The 14,981-nt window shown below is 58.1% G+C and overlaps 1 protein-coding gene across 3 annotated transcripts in view; it reads right to left on the bottom strand.

The window, feature by feature from the left end:
* Positions 1-747: 747 nt before the first annotated feature.
* Positions 748-14,981, bottom strand: part of KCNH6 (potassium voltage-gated channel subfamily H member 6) — a 33,455-nt gene continuing 19,221 nt past the window's right edge. For all 3 annotated transcript variants that reach the window (XM_054801172.1, XM_054801173.1, XM_054801175.1), the window contains 10 exons: positions 10,920-11,348; positions 9,751-10,150; positions 9,268-9,467; positions 7,142-7,394; positions 6,471-6,664; positions 5,046-5,145; positions 4,497-4,784; positions 3,836-4,016; positions 2,493-2,691; positions 748-2,098 (listed from right to left, as the gene is read on the bottom strand). In XM_054801172.1, the coding sequence (XP_054657147.1) occupies positions 1,811-2,098; positions 2,493-2,691; positions 3,836-4,016; positions 4,497-4,784; positions 5,046-5,145; positions 6,471-6,664; positions 7,142-7,394; positions 9,268-9,467; positions 9,751-10,150; positions 10,920-11,348 (2,532 nt within the window). In that variant the 3' untranslated portion in view covers positions 748-1,810. The remainder of the gene's footprint in view (positions 2,099-2,492; positions 2,692-3,835; positions 4,017-4,496; positions 4,785-5,045; positions 5,146-6,470; positions 6,665-7,141; positions 7,395-9,267; positions 9,468-9,750; positions 10,151-10,919; positions 11,349-14,981) is intronic.

Genomic DNA, 14,981 nt, shown 5'->3' with positions numbered 1-14,981 from the left:
GCCCCAGGGAAGGCCTGGAGGCCACCTGGCTCTCTAGGCCGAGGCACGGGACAGGGAGGAGGCATCCTGGCCCTGCCAGCCGAAACCTGAGCGGGCCCAGGGTATAAACAGTCCCTGTGCGGGACGGCGCCTGCCGGGTGCCTGGGCAGAGGCTGCCGGCTCGTTTGAGCCCCCGTGCTGCCCCGTGGAACAAGACCCGTGGGGGAGAGGCAGGTTCAACCCCTTGCTGAGGGCAAGGGCTCTGTCCTCGCCTCTCGGGGCCATACGGGGTCCGTCACAGGTGATCCTGGGTCCAGCCCTCCTGAAGGAGCAGGCCCATTTGGACAGGGGCCGTGTCCCCTTCAGCAAGGGATGTAGGATGGGCTTTAGGTATCGCTGTGCTCATCTGAAGTCCCACTTGCTGCAAGGACTCTCGGTGTAATCTTTGCCTGAGGTGCGTTTACGAAGTCTTTTATTATACATGGGAGAACTGCAGCAGGTTGGTCTTGTAGAAGAGCTTTTGCAAATTGCTACTGAGCCTGAGCTGCATCCTATTGGGAAGGAATTGCTCAGCGCATCCCCCCCCCCCCCCCCTCATCTTTGACCTGGAGGACCTGCATGTGGGATCCGTTAGCCCCATGCTCCCTGGATGAAGCAGCCGGGGTTTGACCACAGCCTCTGCAGGGGTCTTTGCGGGTTAGCACCTGTGCTTTGTACTGCCGGGGATGAATTCACGGATGGTCCCAACAAACACAGCTGTAATCCACGTTAGGTGCCAAAAACATCTTTATTAGCAAAGTGTACACTAAAACTCCAGAGAAAGAGATGCTCACAGTTTTACTACTCTCAAAGGGAGCTCGATACATTACTTGAGCAGGCGGCCTAGGACTGTCACAGCATCTAACCGAACGGCAAGGCGGCAGTGCTACGTGGGCTTCTCCTACGGGGGATGCTGCAGGAGTCTGCTGGGGAAAGGGCTGGGGAGGAGGAAGCATCTATCAAACCTTTATCAAAAGAGAGAAGCTGGGAGGAAGGGCTGGAGATGAGTGTCTGGGGCTTTTCGGCTTTGCAGGATTGTGCTTTTGAGTTTTGTGCTTTATGCCCAGGCCAGTGACCGGTTGGGTTTCTCTGGGGAGTTGTGGGACGCGTGTTGGGGTTTGCAAGGCGCAATTAGCCTTGCTGGAGAAGTCGGTGCCCTAGGACTCATGCTGAAGCATGCTGAAGTGGCAGGGGCTGTTGGCCCTTAGTTTCTGCCTTAGTGGCAGTCAAGTAGGACAAGGATAACTTCTGTCCTCTGTCCTTGTCCTGGGCTTCCCACCTGCAGCTCCCCCCAGTACCACACTGTGGAGATCTCCTCCTCCTCCCTTTCTGTAATGCCCACAGGCTCTGCTGGGCTAAGCCCAGTACCAACGCAATGGTCCCTGCTCCAAAGAGCTGACAGCAAAGTGGCCTCGCAGCTAAGAGCTGTGGATTTGCTCTCCTCCGGTCGCTGTGGCTCACTTGGCTTGTGCTGTTCTCGAGAGGAAGCCTTGGCAAGGAAGAGGCGGTGGGTACCGTTTGGCCTAGCCAGCTTGTTGGAGGCCATAAAAGAACTGCTCTGGGTTCGCTATAATGTGCAAATGAAATCTACTCTATGGGAACCGCTGGAAAACGTTGACCTTGGAAGCCAGCCACTCTACGCTTCCTTTCACGGTGGCAGAAGACAGCTACAAATTATACCCCTGAGCCAATGGCATTGTCCTCTGTCTTACCCTTGCAGTCAAAATCAACATCAACTGACCGAGCTCGCAGTTGAGGTTCCTCTTGACTTGCTTCGCAGCCCCCCACATCTCTAACTTCCAGGAAGCACTGGGTCGGAGAGGTGTCTCTGAATGTCCTGGTGCTCGGGAGATGCCTCCAAGTGCTCAGGGAGGGAAGGGAAACGAGAGCCCTGGAAGAGTCCCTGGGTATTTGGTGCCCTTTGGTGGGGAGGCTCTGGATTCGGGAGAGGTGGGGAATGGTGCTCCTGCTCGGAGTAGACTGTCATGGTTTCATCGGATGCCACAGCGAGGTGCATCCCGCTTGACAAGGAGTCCCTTGATTTCATGTGGAACTTTTCTACCTCCGTGTAGCTTGGGCTCTGGTGGGAAAGGAGGAACCAGGTGGGTTATAGCAAAAGCAAAACAAAGTAGCCACACTCTTCCCTCACCCCATCAGGCCCCAAGCCCCAAAATATTACTTTTTTGCCTGAGGAAGCCCCAGAGCAGAGGAACCCACTCCCTCCTCTACTGATGGGGCAACTCGATAGTGTGGGAGATGGCAGGCTGTGCTCCAAAATCAGCGATGCACTGGGCAGAAGCATCTCTAGGTAGATCTACTCCCATTTCAAGATCCCTGGGCTTTGCCTGGACCCATGAGCGCTTGGCTGTGCTTTGCCTGCAGGGAGGCTGGAGGGAGCCGCTTGCCCTCCAGGACACGTCTGCTCGGGGCAGAAGGAGGCTCGGCTGGTGCAGAGCCGGGAGGAGTGGCCTTACCTGCTCCAGGGTCGTTGGCTCCTCGTTCTCCAGGGGCGCGCAGGGGGCGAGCGGCTCCAGGCTCCGTGGGAGGATGCTGTACATGGCCAGGTTGTGGGAGGACGGCGAGATGGGGCTGTAAGCGGGCGGCACTTGGGACAGCTGGCGCTGCAGGAGCTGGAGGATTATATTAATGTCTGACGACATCCTGGACTCCAGCCTGGGGACAGAGCAGCCCCGCGTTAGCGCAGTGCATCCCGCTGCATCCCACGAGAGCCAGACAGGGGAGGCACTGGGGAGGAGGTGCCGATTCAGCTGCCTGAGGGCGATGACGCTTTGCCTGGTGCTGCTTGGTGAGGTTTTTAGAGAGCTTCCAACCAGCACTGCCACAGAGAGATCAATCCAGCCGTCTCTCTCCAGCCACCCTCAATCATCCCCTGCCCAGTTTTTTGTGGAGCCAAACTGGGATCTGGAGCAGGGAACTGAACAAAGCTAAAACTACCCCGGAGGGGGGGAAAAAATTGCAATGGTTAGTTTTAATCTGGATCAATTCTCCAGGCCAGCTGCCTGTGCTGACAGATGGGAACAAGGCAGGTTGGTGCCAACCATCTTTAACTGAGGAACAGAAGGAAATCGCAAAGTAGAATAAGTCCCTTCCTTTTGCCTTGTCCTTGACTGAAATTCTGGCAGGAGTGGGCACAGCCCCCCTCGCAGGCAGCGGTCCTGGCAGCACTTACAGAGTGGGTAGGAGATCCGGCCCCTGCTGCCGGGGTGGCACGTTGGCGAGACACTGAAATACGTGTGTGGGCACTGTGGTGGAGTGAGCTTAGCATGGGCAGCAGCCGTGGCCGGGAGAGCCAGCCGCTCGTGTGGGTGCTGCCTGGGGCCTTTAAACCCGTGTCCCCGCTGTGGGCTCTTCCTTCCCATTCAAAAATCATGTCTTTTTTATTTAGAGGGCAATGATGTGCACGAGGCTCATTTGCTTGAGCTACAGGATGTTTGCAGCTCTTTGCAACAGGAAGAAGAGGCCTGCAAAAGGCTCAGGTTGTGAGCCCGTGGGTGGTCTCATGTCTGCGATCGCACTGAGTTTGGGGGCAGTGGCAGAGTGGCAGATCCCAGGGGTGGTGGGACAGCGGCAGGTGAGGTGCTGGGCTGCAGCCAGGGCCAGGACTTGCAGTTTGAGAAGCTGCTGCATTTGCAAAGTGCTCCCACTACCTCCCCAAGGAATGCAGTGTCCCAGGGGTCAGGAGGTGGCATCTGCTGCACACAGAGCCCACTGCAGCCACCCCGAGAGAGCAGGAGAAGGTGATGGCTCAGAGCCCCCCCAGGTGCTCTCCACCCTTGTGCCCTGGGGACCTGCCCACCTGCTGAGCTGGGCCTGCAGGAGCTCCAGCCTGGACTCAATCTGCCCTGGTCTGTAGTCGCTGTGCAGGGGGATGTCCCGCGAGCTGTGTACCAAGGAGATGTGTTGCAGAGGCTCCGGGTGGTGGTTCGGCCTTTGGTCCTCCCAGAAGGTGAACATGTTGGGGATGTCCAGGGGGGTGGCTGGAAGGAGAGGAGACATCTCAGCACTTCTGTCTTGCATCCCCCAGCCCCACTGGCATGGAGGTGCTCCAGAGTCCATCATCCAACACATTCGTAGAGAGCCAATCACCCTGACATACATGGTGCTCGGGGAGAGTCTATCACCCTAGCACCTGAGGTGCTTATGGGGATCCATCACCCTGGCACCCAGGGTGCTCATGGACAGTCCATCACACCGGCACCCGACATGCCTGTGGAAGGCACATAGCATTTGTCCCCTTGGGGCAGCCCCACAGGGCTCCCTGGGTACTAGGAAAAACTGCAGGGCACAGGAGGGACAGAGCAGATGCTACTGGGGACAAAAGGCAGCAAAGACCCTTGGCCACAAGCACGGCTCCCTTCAAATCTGCGTGACGTGCTTGGCTGTGCCCCAAGACAAGGCCACTGTGCCCGAGCATCTCTCACCACCCTCCTGCCAGCTTTGGCTGCAGCTCTGGGTACCTGTGTAGGACTGGCTGCTCTCCGCCGCCTGCTTGCCAACCTCTGTGCCGCCGGCGCTGGTGGTGACGAGGCTGAGCGTGCGCAGAGCAAAGTCATCCTTTCTGGATGTGGGGAAGGGCTCAGCTTTTGTAGGACTGCCAATCTTGACCTCATCGTTGCTGGTTTGGGAGCAGGGAGTGGTGCTGCTGCCCAGGTCATCCCACTGGTCCTTACTCAGCGGGTCCTGCGGGTTGGTGAGCTCTGAGTAGGTGTGATACTGCTCTGCATCAGAGATGCCTGTGTCTGGGTCTGTGGGGCAGCACAACAGGTTAATTTGGGGAGTACCACACATAGCAAAATCAGCCCCCACCCCCTCTATGGTGCCTGTAGGGCTGGGGCATCCTAAGAAGAGAGAGGGAAGGTGGCGTGGGTGCCCCCAGGATGGGGACATGCAGGCTGGTCTGCAGGGACGGAGGCACCAACAGCCGCCTCTGCTTTGGGACAATAATTAAATGCTGATCCCTCTCCCCAGCCCTGCAAGCCAGGCTCTGCTGACACTGTGGTACTCACCAGGCTTGTTGGGCTGGCAAAGGGAGTGCTTGCGTCGGCGCGCCCGCCGGTAGGTGCAGTCATACTCCTCGCTGAGCGGTGAGCGGGGAACGCTGTCTGCCTGAGGAATGAGAGGGGCTGGTCACCGTGGCAAGGGTGCCACGTCCCAGCCATGGATGCCATCTCCCATCCATGGGTGCCTTGGCCCTGGGTGCCATGGGGACGACAGCCCATTCGGCATCCTCCTAGGGCTGGTCTCCAGCCACCTCTGGCTCTCCCTCACTGCCCCGTCCCACCCAGTGACTCCTGGGCTGGTGGCATAGCTCAAGGGATCCTAGAGGTGAGCCTGAGGTGAGGGTGTCAGAGCCGTGGGGAGGGAAGGAGCACCCTGAGGTGGGGCAGGACATCCTGGGGTGGGACAGGACGTGGAGGGAATTTGACTTTCTTTTCTATCTTATGTTGTAGAGAAAGTTAGTTGTAACTTAAAGCTAGCAGCTTAAACATTAATAGCTAGAGTAGACAAAGCCTATAGATCGTGGCACGTGAACTGTAACAACTGCATTACAACATACCGAACAGCTAACTATAGAATCGACCGAAACCGACCTAAGAGGATGTGATATTGTATAAGATGATGACCACTTAGCAACCACTTAGTAACGAAACAGCAAACATCAAATCAATAAAAAAGCAAGACGACCTCAGACCTTAATATTACTATTGGTCCGAACTATTGCGTGAGGGGTGGGGAACTTAGTAAGGGTATAATTGCCCAGGGATTTCTTTGTTCGGGGTCCCTGTTTGGAGGCCCCCAGCTCTTGCTGTAGCGCTATTAATAAAAAATACTTTCATGAAGGAATCTCTCTTTCAGCTCATGTGGAAACCTAGAGTCAAACCCTGTTATGGTGGCTGGCATGCGTCATTTCCATCACACTTACCAGGCAAGTGTCTCTGAAAAAAATATCAGGAAAGGACAAAGTCCAGTCGTACAGTTTAAGAGTCAAACAGCAACGACAAAAATGCTCTAAGCCTTTCATGGATTGCAAATCTGATTATTTAAAAAGGAATTTTCAGAGGGAGCTGGTACCCAGCTGAATGAAGCATGAGAATATTTCTTACTTCAGCAGCCTCAAAACATGTGTGTGACCCACTTGTCCAGGCTGGAGCAGTCCTGGAGAAGATTCACAGGTGCTGCAGAGCAGGGTACTACCTACATGGCTCGTGGGGCCAACTTTTCCACAGAGCTCAGGAATGTGCAGTATGCATGTTTGTGCTGGGCTATGGGGGACACTAACCCCATGGAGCATGCTTTGGGAAACGTGGCTGGGGGCCAGTCCACCACTAAACTGAGTGAGGAGCACAGGCTGACATCCTCACTTCAGCCCTTCCACTTGCCAAATTTAAGGCATCGACCACATCCCTCCCTGGGACAGCCCTGGCACTCACATCTCGCAGGTTGAAGGTGATCTCTAAGTTGCTCCAGAAGTTGTCAGAGAAGGCTGGGTACATGTCCAAGACCTCCAGCAGGTCCTCCCGCTGGATCTTGTGCAAGTCGCAGTAGGTCAGGGCCCTCACGTCAGCGTTGGACTTCCCTGGGCGGGCGTAGAGGCTGATGGGCTCTCCAAAGATGTCGTTCTTCCCTGTGCCAACAGACAGCTCATTAGGGGTAGGCGGGCACCCACTCCAGTTCCAGATGTACCGGTCCAGCAGACCTCACTTTGCAGCTCATGGACACGGGGATGCCCAGCAACCCTGACCCTGATTGTGGATGCTGGGGATTACACCATGAAAGCCATCACCGATGGGGAGGCTGAGCCAGGGCAGTGGGTCATCAGTGACGGTTGGGGACTGCTGAGCTGTGCCCTGCTCTCCTCACTCCTTTGTGGCCTCTCCCTGGCATCCCCTGTCCATCAGTGTGGTCACCAGCCGGATGTTGAGGAACAGCCTTCCCTTCTCCAGGACATGGAGAAGTCCTTCGCCCCTCACCTGCCACCCTTTGTGCACGGCTCATAACCCATCATCCTTCACCTATCACCCTTTCGCCATTGCCCATCGCCCTTCACCCATTGCCCTTTGCCCATTGCCCCTCGCCCTCCCAGAAGGAAGGACTTTTCCACCTAAGATGGCCACCACAATGTCTTCCCGGAGGATCTCGATGGAACCCCGGGAGATGAAGTAGAGTGTGGTGAGGACATCTCCGTAGTGCACCAGGGTGTCTCCGGGCGGAGCGTGGGTTGTCTTGAACTTCATGGCCAGGGCGCGCAGGCAGCCTTTGCTGGCTCCTCGGAAAGCCTTGCAGTTCTGGAGCAGCGTGCGGTTGAGGTGGAGGCAGATGTCTGCTTGCAAGCAGTCGGGGAAGCCCTTCAGCACCTGCGGAGAGCGAGGGAGAGATGCCATCACACCACTGTCCCCGGGAACGACCACTGTGGCAGCCCAAGCAGGCTGGGCGACACACGGAAAGCCAAAGCAGGGGACATCTTCTGATCTTCCCTTGGCCTGTCCGTCCTTGGCTGGTACTGCATGCGGCCGGGGACGAGAGCGCTCCCAAGCAATAAATAATAATAACCAGATCAATCTATTTATACCCGCTGGTGGCATATCCCCCTTTTCATCTTTCCACCCACTAATCTTGGCTGAATGAGAGCACAAACTGGTGACGAGGTGCTGTCCTAATTAAACAGCACCTGCCTGAATGCCAAGAAGCAGCATGGGCCAGTTGTGAGCAGCAGCAGCTAAATATACCCGTGGCAAATACCTCGCATTGAACAAAAGCTAAATCTGAAGGTGAAATCAAGGTAAAACTTGCAATATGGAGAGTCGCTGCCACCAATGACTCATGGTGCCAGGGTAAAATCCACCTGGGTTTGGATTTTTTTTGGAGAGCAGCATATGGCCCCAGGGTCCCCCTTGCTCTCTTCTCACATCCTGCTGGTGGCCAAATCTGGGACAACCAGGCTGGGGCTGGCAAGCGCGGCTCATTCCTGGCTCCATCATGATCTCACAGGCTGGCAGCAGTGCCTTAGTTTCCCTACTGGGAAGTGAGGGGCGGACAAATTGATCGGGCTGTGGGATGATTGATTAGATTGCGTTGCGTCTCAGCAGCATCCAGCAGGAATTGGTGTGAGCGGCAGCACGTCCAAGCCGCAAGCTCAGCTCGTCGCAGGGGATTTGTGACCTAGGTTTGCACTAAGCCAGGAGAACCTGTGCTCAGTAGGGTGCCACGACTTTCCTTCTAGTTATGGCCACCGATGTCCAGCCCAGGGTGTCTCCTCCGTGGGAGAGGTTTAACCCAAAGCTCTCCCAGCAGCAAACCCCCAAAGGCTGCCCAGTTCTTTAATGTGGCAGCAGCAGCTGAAGGTGGAGAGGTTGAATTTATGCAAATCTGTGTCATGGTGGTGCTCAGGAACGGAGGAGGATCAAGTCTTAGGAAAAAAGGGAGCATGAACTGGGAATGAGCAGGCTAACAACCTGCCCAGGGCCAAGAGACGGGGAGTACCAGGTCCCACCTCTCTCCTTGCCTCGTCCTTTGCTCACTCCTCTCTCTGCCTTGCAGCCAGCCAAACCAGCACATTTGTGCACTGTGGCCGTGAGCCGAGTCCTGCCACCCCAGCCCCAGCCCGGGACTCCTCAGCCGAGCCCCCTCCTCACCCCTGTGGTGCCCCGGCGCCGTCGGCACAGGCCTCCCCACCAGGCTTGGAGACACGGTGCCTCTCCAGCGCGGCTCCGCCATTGATCCTCCCCTTTGCTAACAACCAGCCGCCTCTCCGGCTCTAATTAAAATGGATCGAGGTTTATTTAAATGCCCTCTTTTCCCTGCTGCTGAGAGCGGGATGCACTTTGCTTAGCAACCGGCGGGGTGGAGAGGAGCTGGATCGATATCGGCTCTGCGGCTCTGTGACACCAACAGACATCGGCCTGAAAGTGCTCGGCGCCAACGGGGGCTCTGAGCTCCTCAACAGCGTGCTGGCACCAAACCTGCTCTCCAGCCAAGAAATGCCGTCATGGCCCCAGAAAACCTCTGAGGAGATGTGGAGGGATGGACAGACAGAGGGGGAGAAGGAGACAGGGGGATGCAGGAAGCGGAAGGGCAGACGGACTCTGTCTCCGGCCTCCCAAGTCTTCTCCTGCCTCCTCTCCACTGTGGTCAAAAGGATTGAAATGTTTGGGTGGACGCAAAGCTAGACTCTGGGTCATTCAGGACAAGGTGCCATGAGGACATGGGGCCTCTGTGCCCCATACTCACCGCGTTCATGTCGATGCCATTGGTGTAGGACCAGGCGTGCTGGAAATACTCCTCCAGGCGCTGGCGCAGGGGGTTGGGGATCTGGTGGAAGCGGATGAACTCCTTGACCCGCAGCATCTGCGTGTGGTAGCGGGCTGTGCCCGAGTACAGGCGCTGGATGATAGCAGAGACATTGCCGAAGATGCTGGCATACATCAGAGCTGCAACGAGAGGGCAGGACTCAGCGGGACATGGGGAGATGCATGTCCAACTACATCAGACCTGGAACCAGCAGGTTTCCAAAACCCATATCTACCATGGATCTGAAACCAGCGGGTTTCTGAAACCTATATTTCTATCTATCACTCCATCCATTTGTCTGTGCAGAAGAGGCATAGGTGGAGGGAGATGCTCTCTTAAAATCCCACGTGCTCTCCCTGTTTCTCCCCAGAGCAGCCCCTCCAACCTCCAAAGCAGTACAGCGGGACACACACAGGCACTCACAGCCAATGAGCATGACACAGATGGAGAAGATCTTCTCGGAGTTGGTGTTGGGTGAGACATTGCCAAACCCCACGCTGGTGAGGCTGCTGAAGGTGAAGTAGAGGGCAGTGACGTATTTATCCTTGATGGATGGGCCAGAGGAGAGGTCGCTGTCATTGTAGCGCTTGCCGATCTGGTCACCCAGGTTGTCCAGCCAGCCGATCTTGTGCTCCATGTAGGGCCGCTCCACATTGCCGATGGCGTACCAGATGCAGGCCAGCCAGTGGGCGATGAGGGCGAAGGTGCACATGAGCAGGAAGAGCACAGCTGCTCCATACTCAGAGTAGCGGTCCAGCTTGCGGGCCACGCGGACCAGGCGCAGCAATCGGGCAGTCTTCAGGAGGCCAATGAGGGTGGTGGTCTGCAGGGGAGAGGTGAGAAGCCTCAGGGACAAGCAGGGGATAAAATTGGCCAAAGGCATGTCTCCAGCGTAGCCATGCTCCCTTTGAAGGATAAAAATGCATTTCTAGAGCATGAATCACCTTGTTCTGTAGGTGACATCGGAAACAGGTTAGATGAATCATGCTACAGAAAGGGCAGTCTTCCTCTGCTGACCATAAAGGCAACAAGCTCTGGGATTACAGGTGAGCAAGCAAGAGCAGCCAAGGCCAACCCCATGTTTACTGATGGGTTCTCACCTTGCCAACTGTTGCTCCCAAAACAGCTGCCTTTCACCCCATCCCACAGGCTCTCAGCCAAGGTGGAGCCTCCAGGTAGCGCAGTAACCACGGAGGCCATCCCACTGCCAACATTTTGAGTCTGGCTGGCAATGTGACCCCAAATTTGGCCTCGCTGCCATATGGGACCAGTCCCTAAACTGAGCTCCCAGCTCTGCTGAGTCTGCCCCAGCAAGGGGAGTGGGTCCAGTTAGACACTATCTTAGCACTTACAGTAGGGTCTGGGTGGCTGTCTGACCCTACTAAATAAAATCCTAGGTCTCAGCTGCTTAATAAAAACCTGTCATGACATCCTTGTCCATCCCTCTGACTAATCACCCCTCTTCTTGAAGATCTAGCCATCCACTGTTTACATCAAGCCATCCATATCCCTCTCTTTCTCTCCCATATATCTCTCCCCATCCATCCATGAGTCCCCTCCTGTCCTGATGGACCTCCAGGCCCTGCCCGTACCTCATCAGAGCCAGAGCGGAAGATTAGCAGGTCAAAGGGGATGGCGGCGACCATGTCGATGAGGAACCATCCCTTGAAGTAGTGGATGGCGATCTTGCCAGGGTGGCTCACGACCTCGTCGTTGATGTTGACATAGGTGGTACGGAAGTTGATGACAATGTCCACAATGAACATGATGTCCACAATGAGGTCAATGATGTTGAGTGGGTCACAGGAGTAGCTGCAGTCCCAGTGCTTCTCCTCCACTTGCTCCTCATTGAGCAGGAAGGCAGCCGAGTAGGGGGTGAAGACAGCTGTGTAGATGACCAGCAGAAGGATGAGCCAGTCCCACACGGCCTTGAAGGGACTGTAGTGCAGGATGGTCCATCGGTGGATGCGCGGTGCCTGTAGCTTATACTCGGGAAGGACGTCAGCGCCCAGGGACAGCACCTGCCAGGAGATGGGTGTGAGAAGGACAGGAGACCAGGAGAGAGGTTGGATAAGGCCAGGAGCCAGGCAAGGGGCTCCCACGTGCTGGTGGAGCAGTGAGGAGCACGCAGTGGGTTTCCTATACCCTTTCCACCTTTGTCGCCTTCATGCGTGTTTGTCCAGGAGGCCACAAGGTGAGTTGCGCACTATGGCTGACACCAAGGTCTGCCCAGCTCCTCGTCCATCTCTAATGGCCAGAGCACCCTTTCAAGTGTTTACCTGCTTTATGCCTTTCAGACCCTACCACACCAACAGGGAGGAAAGTGCCACCTGCCATGCCTCCTTGTGCCACCAGCTCTGTGCCACCAGCCCAGGAGCTGCTGGGTGTCCCTGGCACAGGGCTCTGGGGACAGCGAGCCTGGGGATGCAGTCCCACGGCTGTCCCATGGCCTGGCTCTGAAGGTGATGGCACGTTAAGCATCTTGCAAGCTTTGCACAGTGCCTTTCTTGGCCCCAGCAGGGACCTTCCCCTTGATGTCCCTCTGGCACAGTTGTCCTCCACGCAGAGAGGACAGCCTGGGCCACTCACAGCCAGGCCTGGCCTTGGGCAATGCCCATTTCCCATCTGAGCATCCCCAGGGAGGGGGTGCCCCGTGGCCACCAATGTGCAAACACCACCTCATGAGCGCAGGCACCCTCCCACATTGTCCTGTGTCCCCAGGTCTGTCTGCCTCATGGGGACACGCTCACACGGCACCAGTGAGTCCCCACCGGTCCCAGGCCTGTCCCAGCTCCCCCCTCCAGGACCAACGCCGGCTCCTGATGGGCTCTGAAGCCACCCTGGGGACACAATGAAGGTGCTGGGGACCGGGAAGGCTGGGACTGTCCTGCTCTGGTGCTGAGAGATGGTGGCATGAAGGGGCTCATTTGGAGCTGGGGGCAGCCGGATCCCCCCTGCTGCCCCTGCCGCTCCGTTGTCCCCCGGGTGTTCCTGGCACCAAGCCCCCAGCCAAAAGGGTGCTTTTTGCCGGGCTGCGAAAGAGAGGAGAGAGGAGGCTCCACATGCCCTGAGGCCACGGTGATGGGCACCACCACCATTCTGGCAACAGATCTGGAAGAAGGGCCTGATCCTTCCTGCACTGACACCCGTCCTGTTCAAGGGTCCAAGGGCTTCCCAAGGGCTCCTGGTGCTGCAACCCAGAGCAGATCCAGCCCCACAGCCCCATCCCACCAAAAGCAGCCGCTCCCACGTCCTGCAGCCCCGGGACATCGGTGGGTCCCTGCGCCCTGGGGGTGCACCCGGCTCCTACCTGCCTGCAGCTTGCCCGGCGCCCCAGGCGGCAGCTGACCCTCGAAGTCCGGGTGTCCACCATGGAGGCCCCCAACACCGCACGCCCAGGCAGCGACCGGCACGGAGGGCGCAGCACCGGGGCCATGGCATCGCCCACGCAGGCACGCATGCACTCGGCCAGGCGGGTGGGAGACGCGGCTGCGAAGGGCATTCAGGAGCCCAGCGTGGATTAATCAAACCTGATCGATGCTGGGGCCCCCGTGGGGACGAGAGCACCAATGGGGCAGCGGGAGCCGCCGACGTCGCTGGCAGACGGAGAGGGGAGGGATTGGAAAAAGTGACCCAAACGCAATCGTTGCGGAGGGGAATGAGGCGCTGGCTGGGCTTGGGGACCGGCTCCCGTGGGGACGGCGGGGAAGGGGACAAGGCGATGCCGGTAAAATGCTTTGTCCCAAAGCTCAGATGTGTCCAGCAGACCCGAGATGGGCTCCTACATCCTATGCCTGGGAAAACCAGCAACGCTCCCACCCTCAGCAGCCGAATCCTCCTGTCCTGCCCGGCCAGAGGCAGCTCTGTGGGGCCAGTCCTGAATTTGGGCCCCCAGTCGCTGCTCCCCATGCTGGGACCCCTGCCCTGCCCCTCGTCCCTGCTCCTGGCACCTGGCTCAGCAGAAGCAAGAGCAGGTCAAGCCCCTTTGTTTTCTGGGCAGGAATCAATAAAAAACCACAACCCCAAAGATTTGAGGCAGAAAAGGGAAAGAAATTCCCCAAAAGAGCATCCAAACCAACACGGAGCCAGGGAGCAGCTGCAGCCTTGTCTCTCTCTGCCCCTCGGGGATGGGGAGGGCTGCGGGTGGCACCCTTGGGTGGCCTGGGTGGCCCCGGGAGTCTCCATGGGTGGCAATGCTGGGCGCACCCCGTGGTGATCCTACTGGGTGCCCCTTCTCCCTGCACTTACCGGCTTTAGCTGCAGCCGCAGGCTCATGGTGCGGGGTGCTGGGTGCCGGCAGCAGGGTGCTGGGTGCCGGGCGATGAGCAAGGGAGCAAGGCAGCCGCAGGAGGGAGGAGGAGGGAGGGAGGAGGGAGCAGGGTGCGTGTGGGCTGTGGGTGACGGAGGGGGGAGGCTGCCACGGCCCCAGCTAACCCAGGCTGTCACTTGTGCCCCACGGGGCCCAGCGGGGATGGGGAGGGGGACACCGAGCTGGGGAGGGGGGCCATGCCAGAGCCACCAGGAGACCCTCAAGCACAAGGGGCTGGGCAGGATCAGGCCCACGGTGCTGGCTGCAGGCAGGCACTGAGCCAGTGTCCCTCCCGGCACGTATGCTGACACAAGTCAGCCCCCCCCATCCCTGTGTCCAGCACCCTCCTGCCCAGCTCCACCACCACCTGTCTACGGGGCAGCTGGGGGGACTGGCAGAGGTGCCACCCGGGAGAGAGGACCCCATCCTGGCGGCTGAGCCCAGCACATTCATTGCACTTGTGACCTGCCCTCCCTGCCTGCTCGCTGCGGGGCCGGACCACCCGGACCAGCCCGTGTCTGCCTCACCCTGCCTGCCAGCCGGTATTTTTAGATGCTGCTCGCGGTGTCTCGCCGCTGTCTCTGCCTCACCCGTGAATTATTTAGCGGCCAGGAGCGGGGAGCCATGGCTTGGTGGGAGGCACGGGAAAGTCGGGGTGAGGACGGGCAGGTCGCCAGGATCCCCCCAGGCCATGGGGAGATGCGGGGGGAGAAGAGGTCCATCCCATCCCATCCTGTCCCATCCTCCCTCCGATCCCATCCCACCTGGAGATTTAAAGCGAAGGGAAGATCCATGTTTGTGGGTGCCGCACAGCTGCACCGCGGGGCCCTGCAGCCACCACCCATCAGCTCCGATCCCGTCACCCCACAACCAGCTCATCACCCCACATCAAGTGGCTGGTGCCACCGTGCCAGCGTCACCCCAGCGTGCAGCAGTGGTCCCTGGCGTACGGGTGTCCCCCGGGACGGGGACGGGAGCATGGAGGCTCTCACTGTCCTGCTGGGGCATTCGGGGGCTGATCCCGGGTCACTGTGGTCACCTGCAGATCAGAGGGACTAAGTGGGTTTTGGGATGAAGGGGACAAGCCAGGGGGACGACAAGCCTAAAAACTGCCCATGCTGAGGGAAGCGGGGACCCCATCCACCAGGCACAGAGGCTGCGAGGCTGAAGATTTGCCGGCACGAGATGGGAGGAAAATCCCGCAGAGCACCGCGCTCTGATGGAGCGAACTGTCGAGTCTGGGGGGCTTTCTGGGGTCAGCTGGCTGCATTTTCATTAAATTGGCCCGGGGCTGCTGCTGGCAATGGTGTCCTTAGATGGGTTTTGTACATCACGGCTCGCCCGT

Source organism: Grus americana, chromosome 22, assembly GCF_028858705.1.
Source record: "Grus americana isolate bGruAme1 chromosome 22, bGruAme1.mat, whole genome shotgun sequence".
Classification (NCBI taxonomy): domain Eukaryota; kingdom Metazoa; phylum Chordata; class Aves; order Gruiformes; family Gruidae; genus Grus; species Grus americana.
Note: the sequence above shows the minus strand (reverse complement) of the source record. Positions and strands in the feature narration are given on the sequence as shown.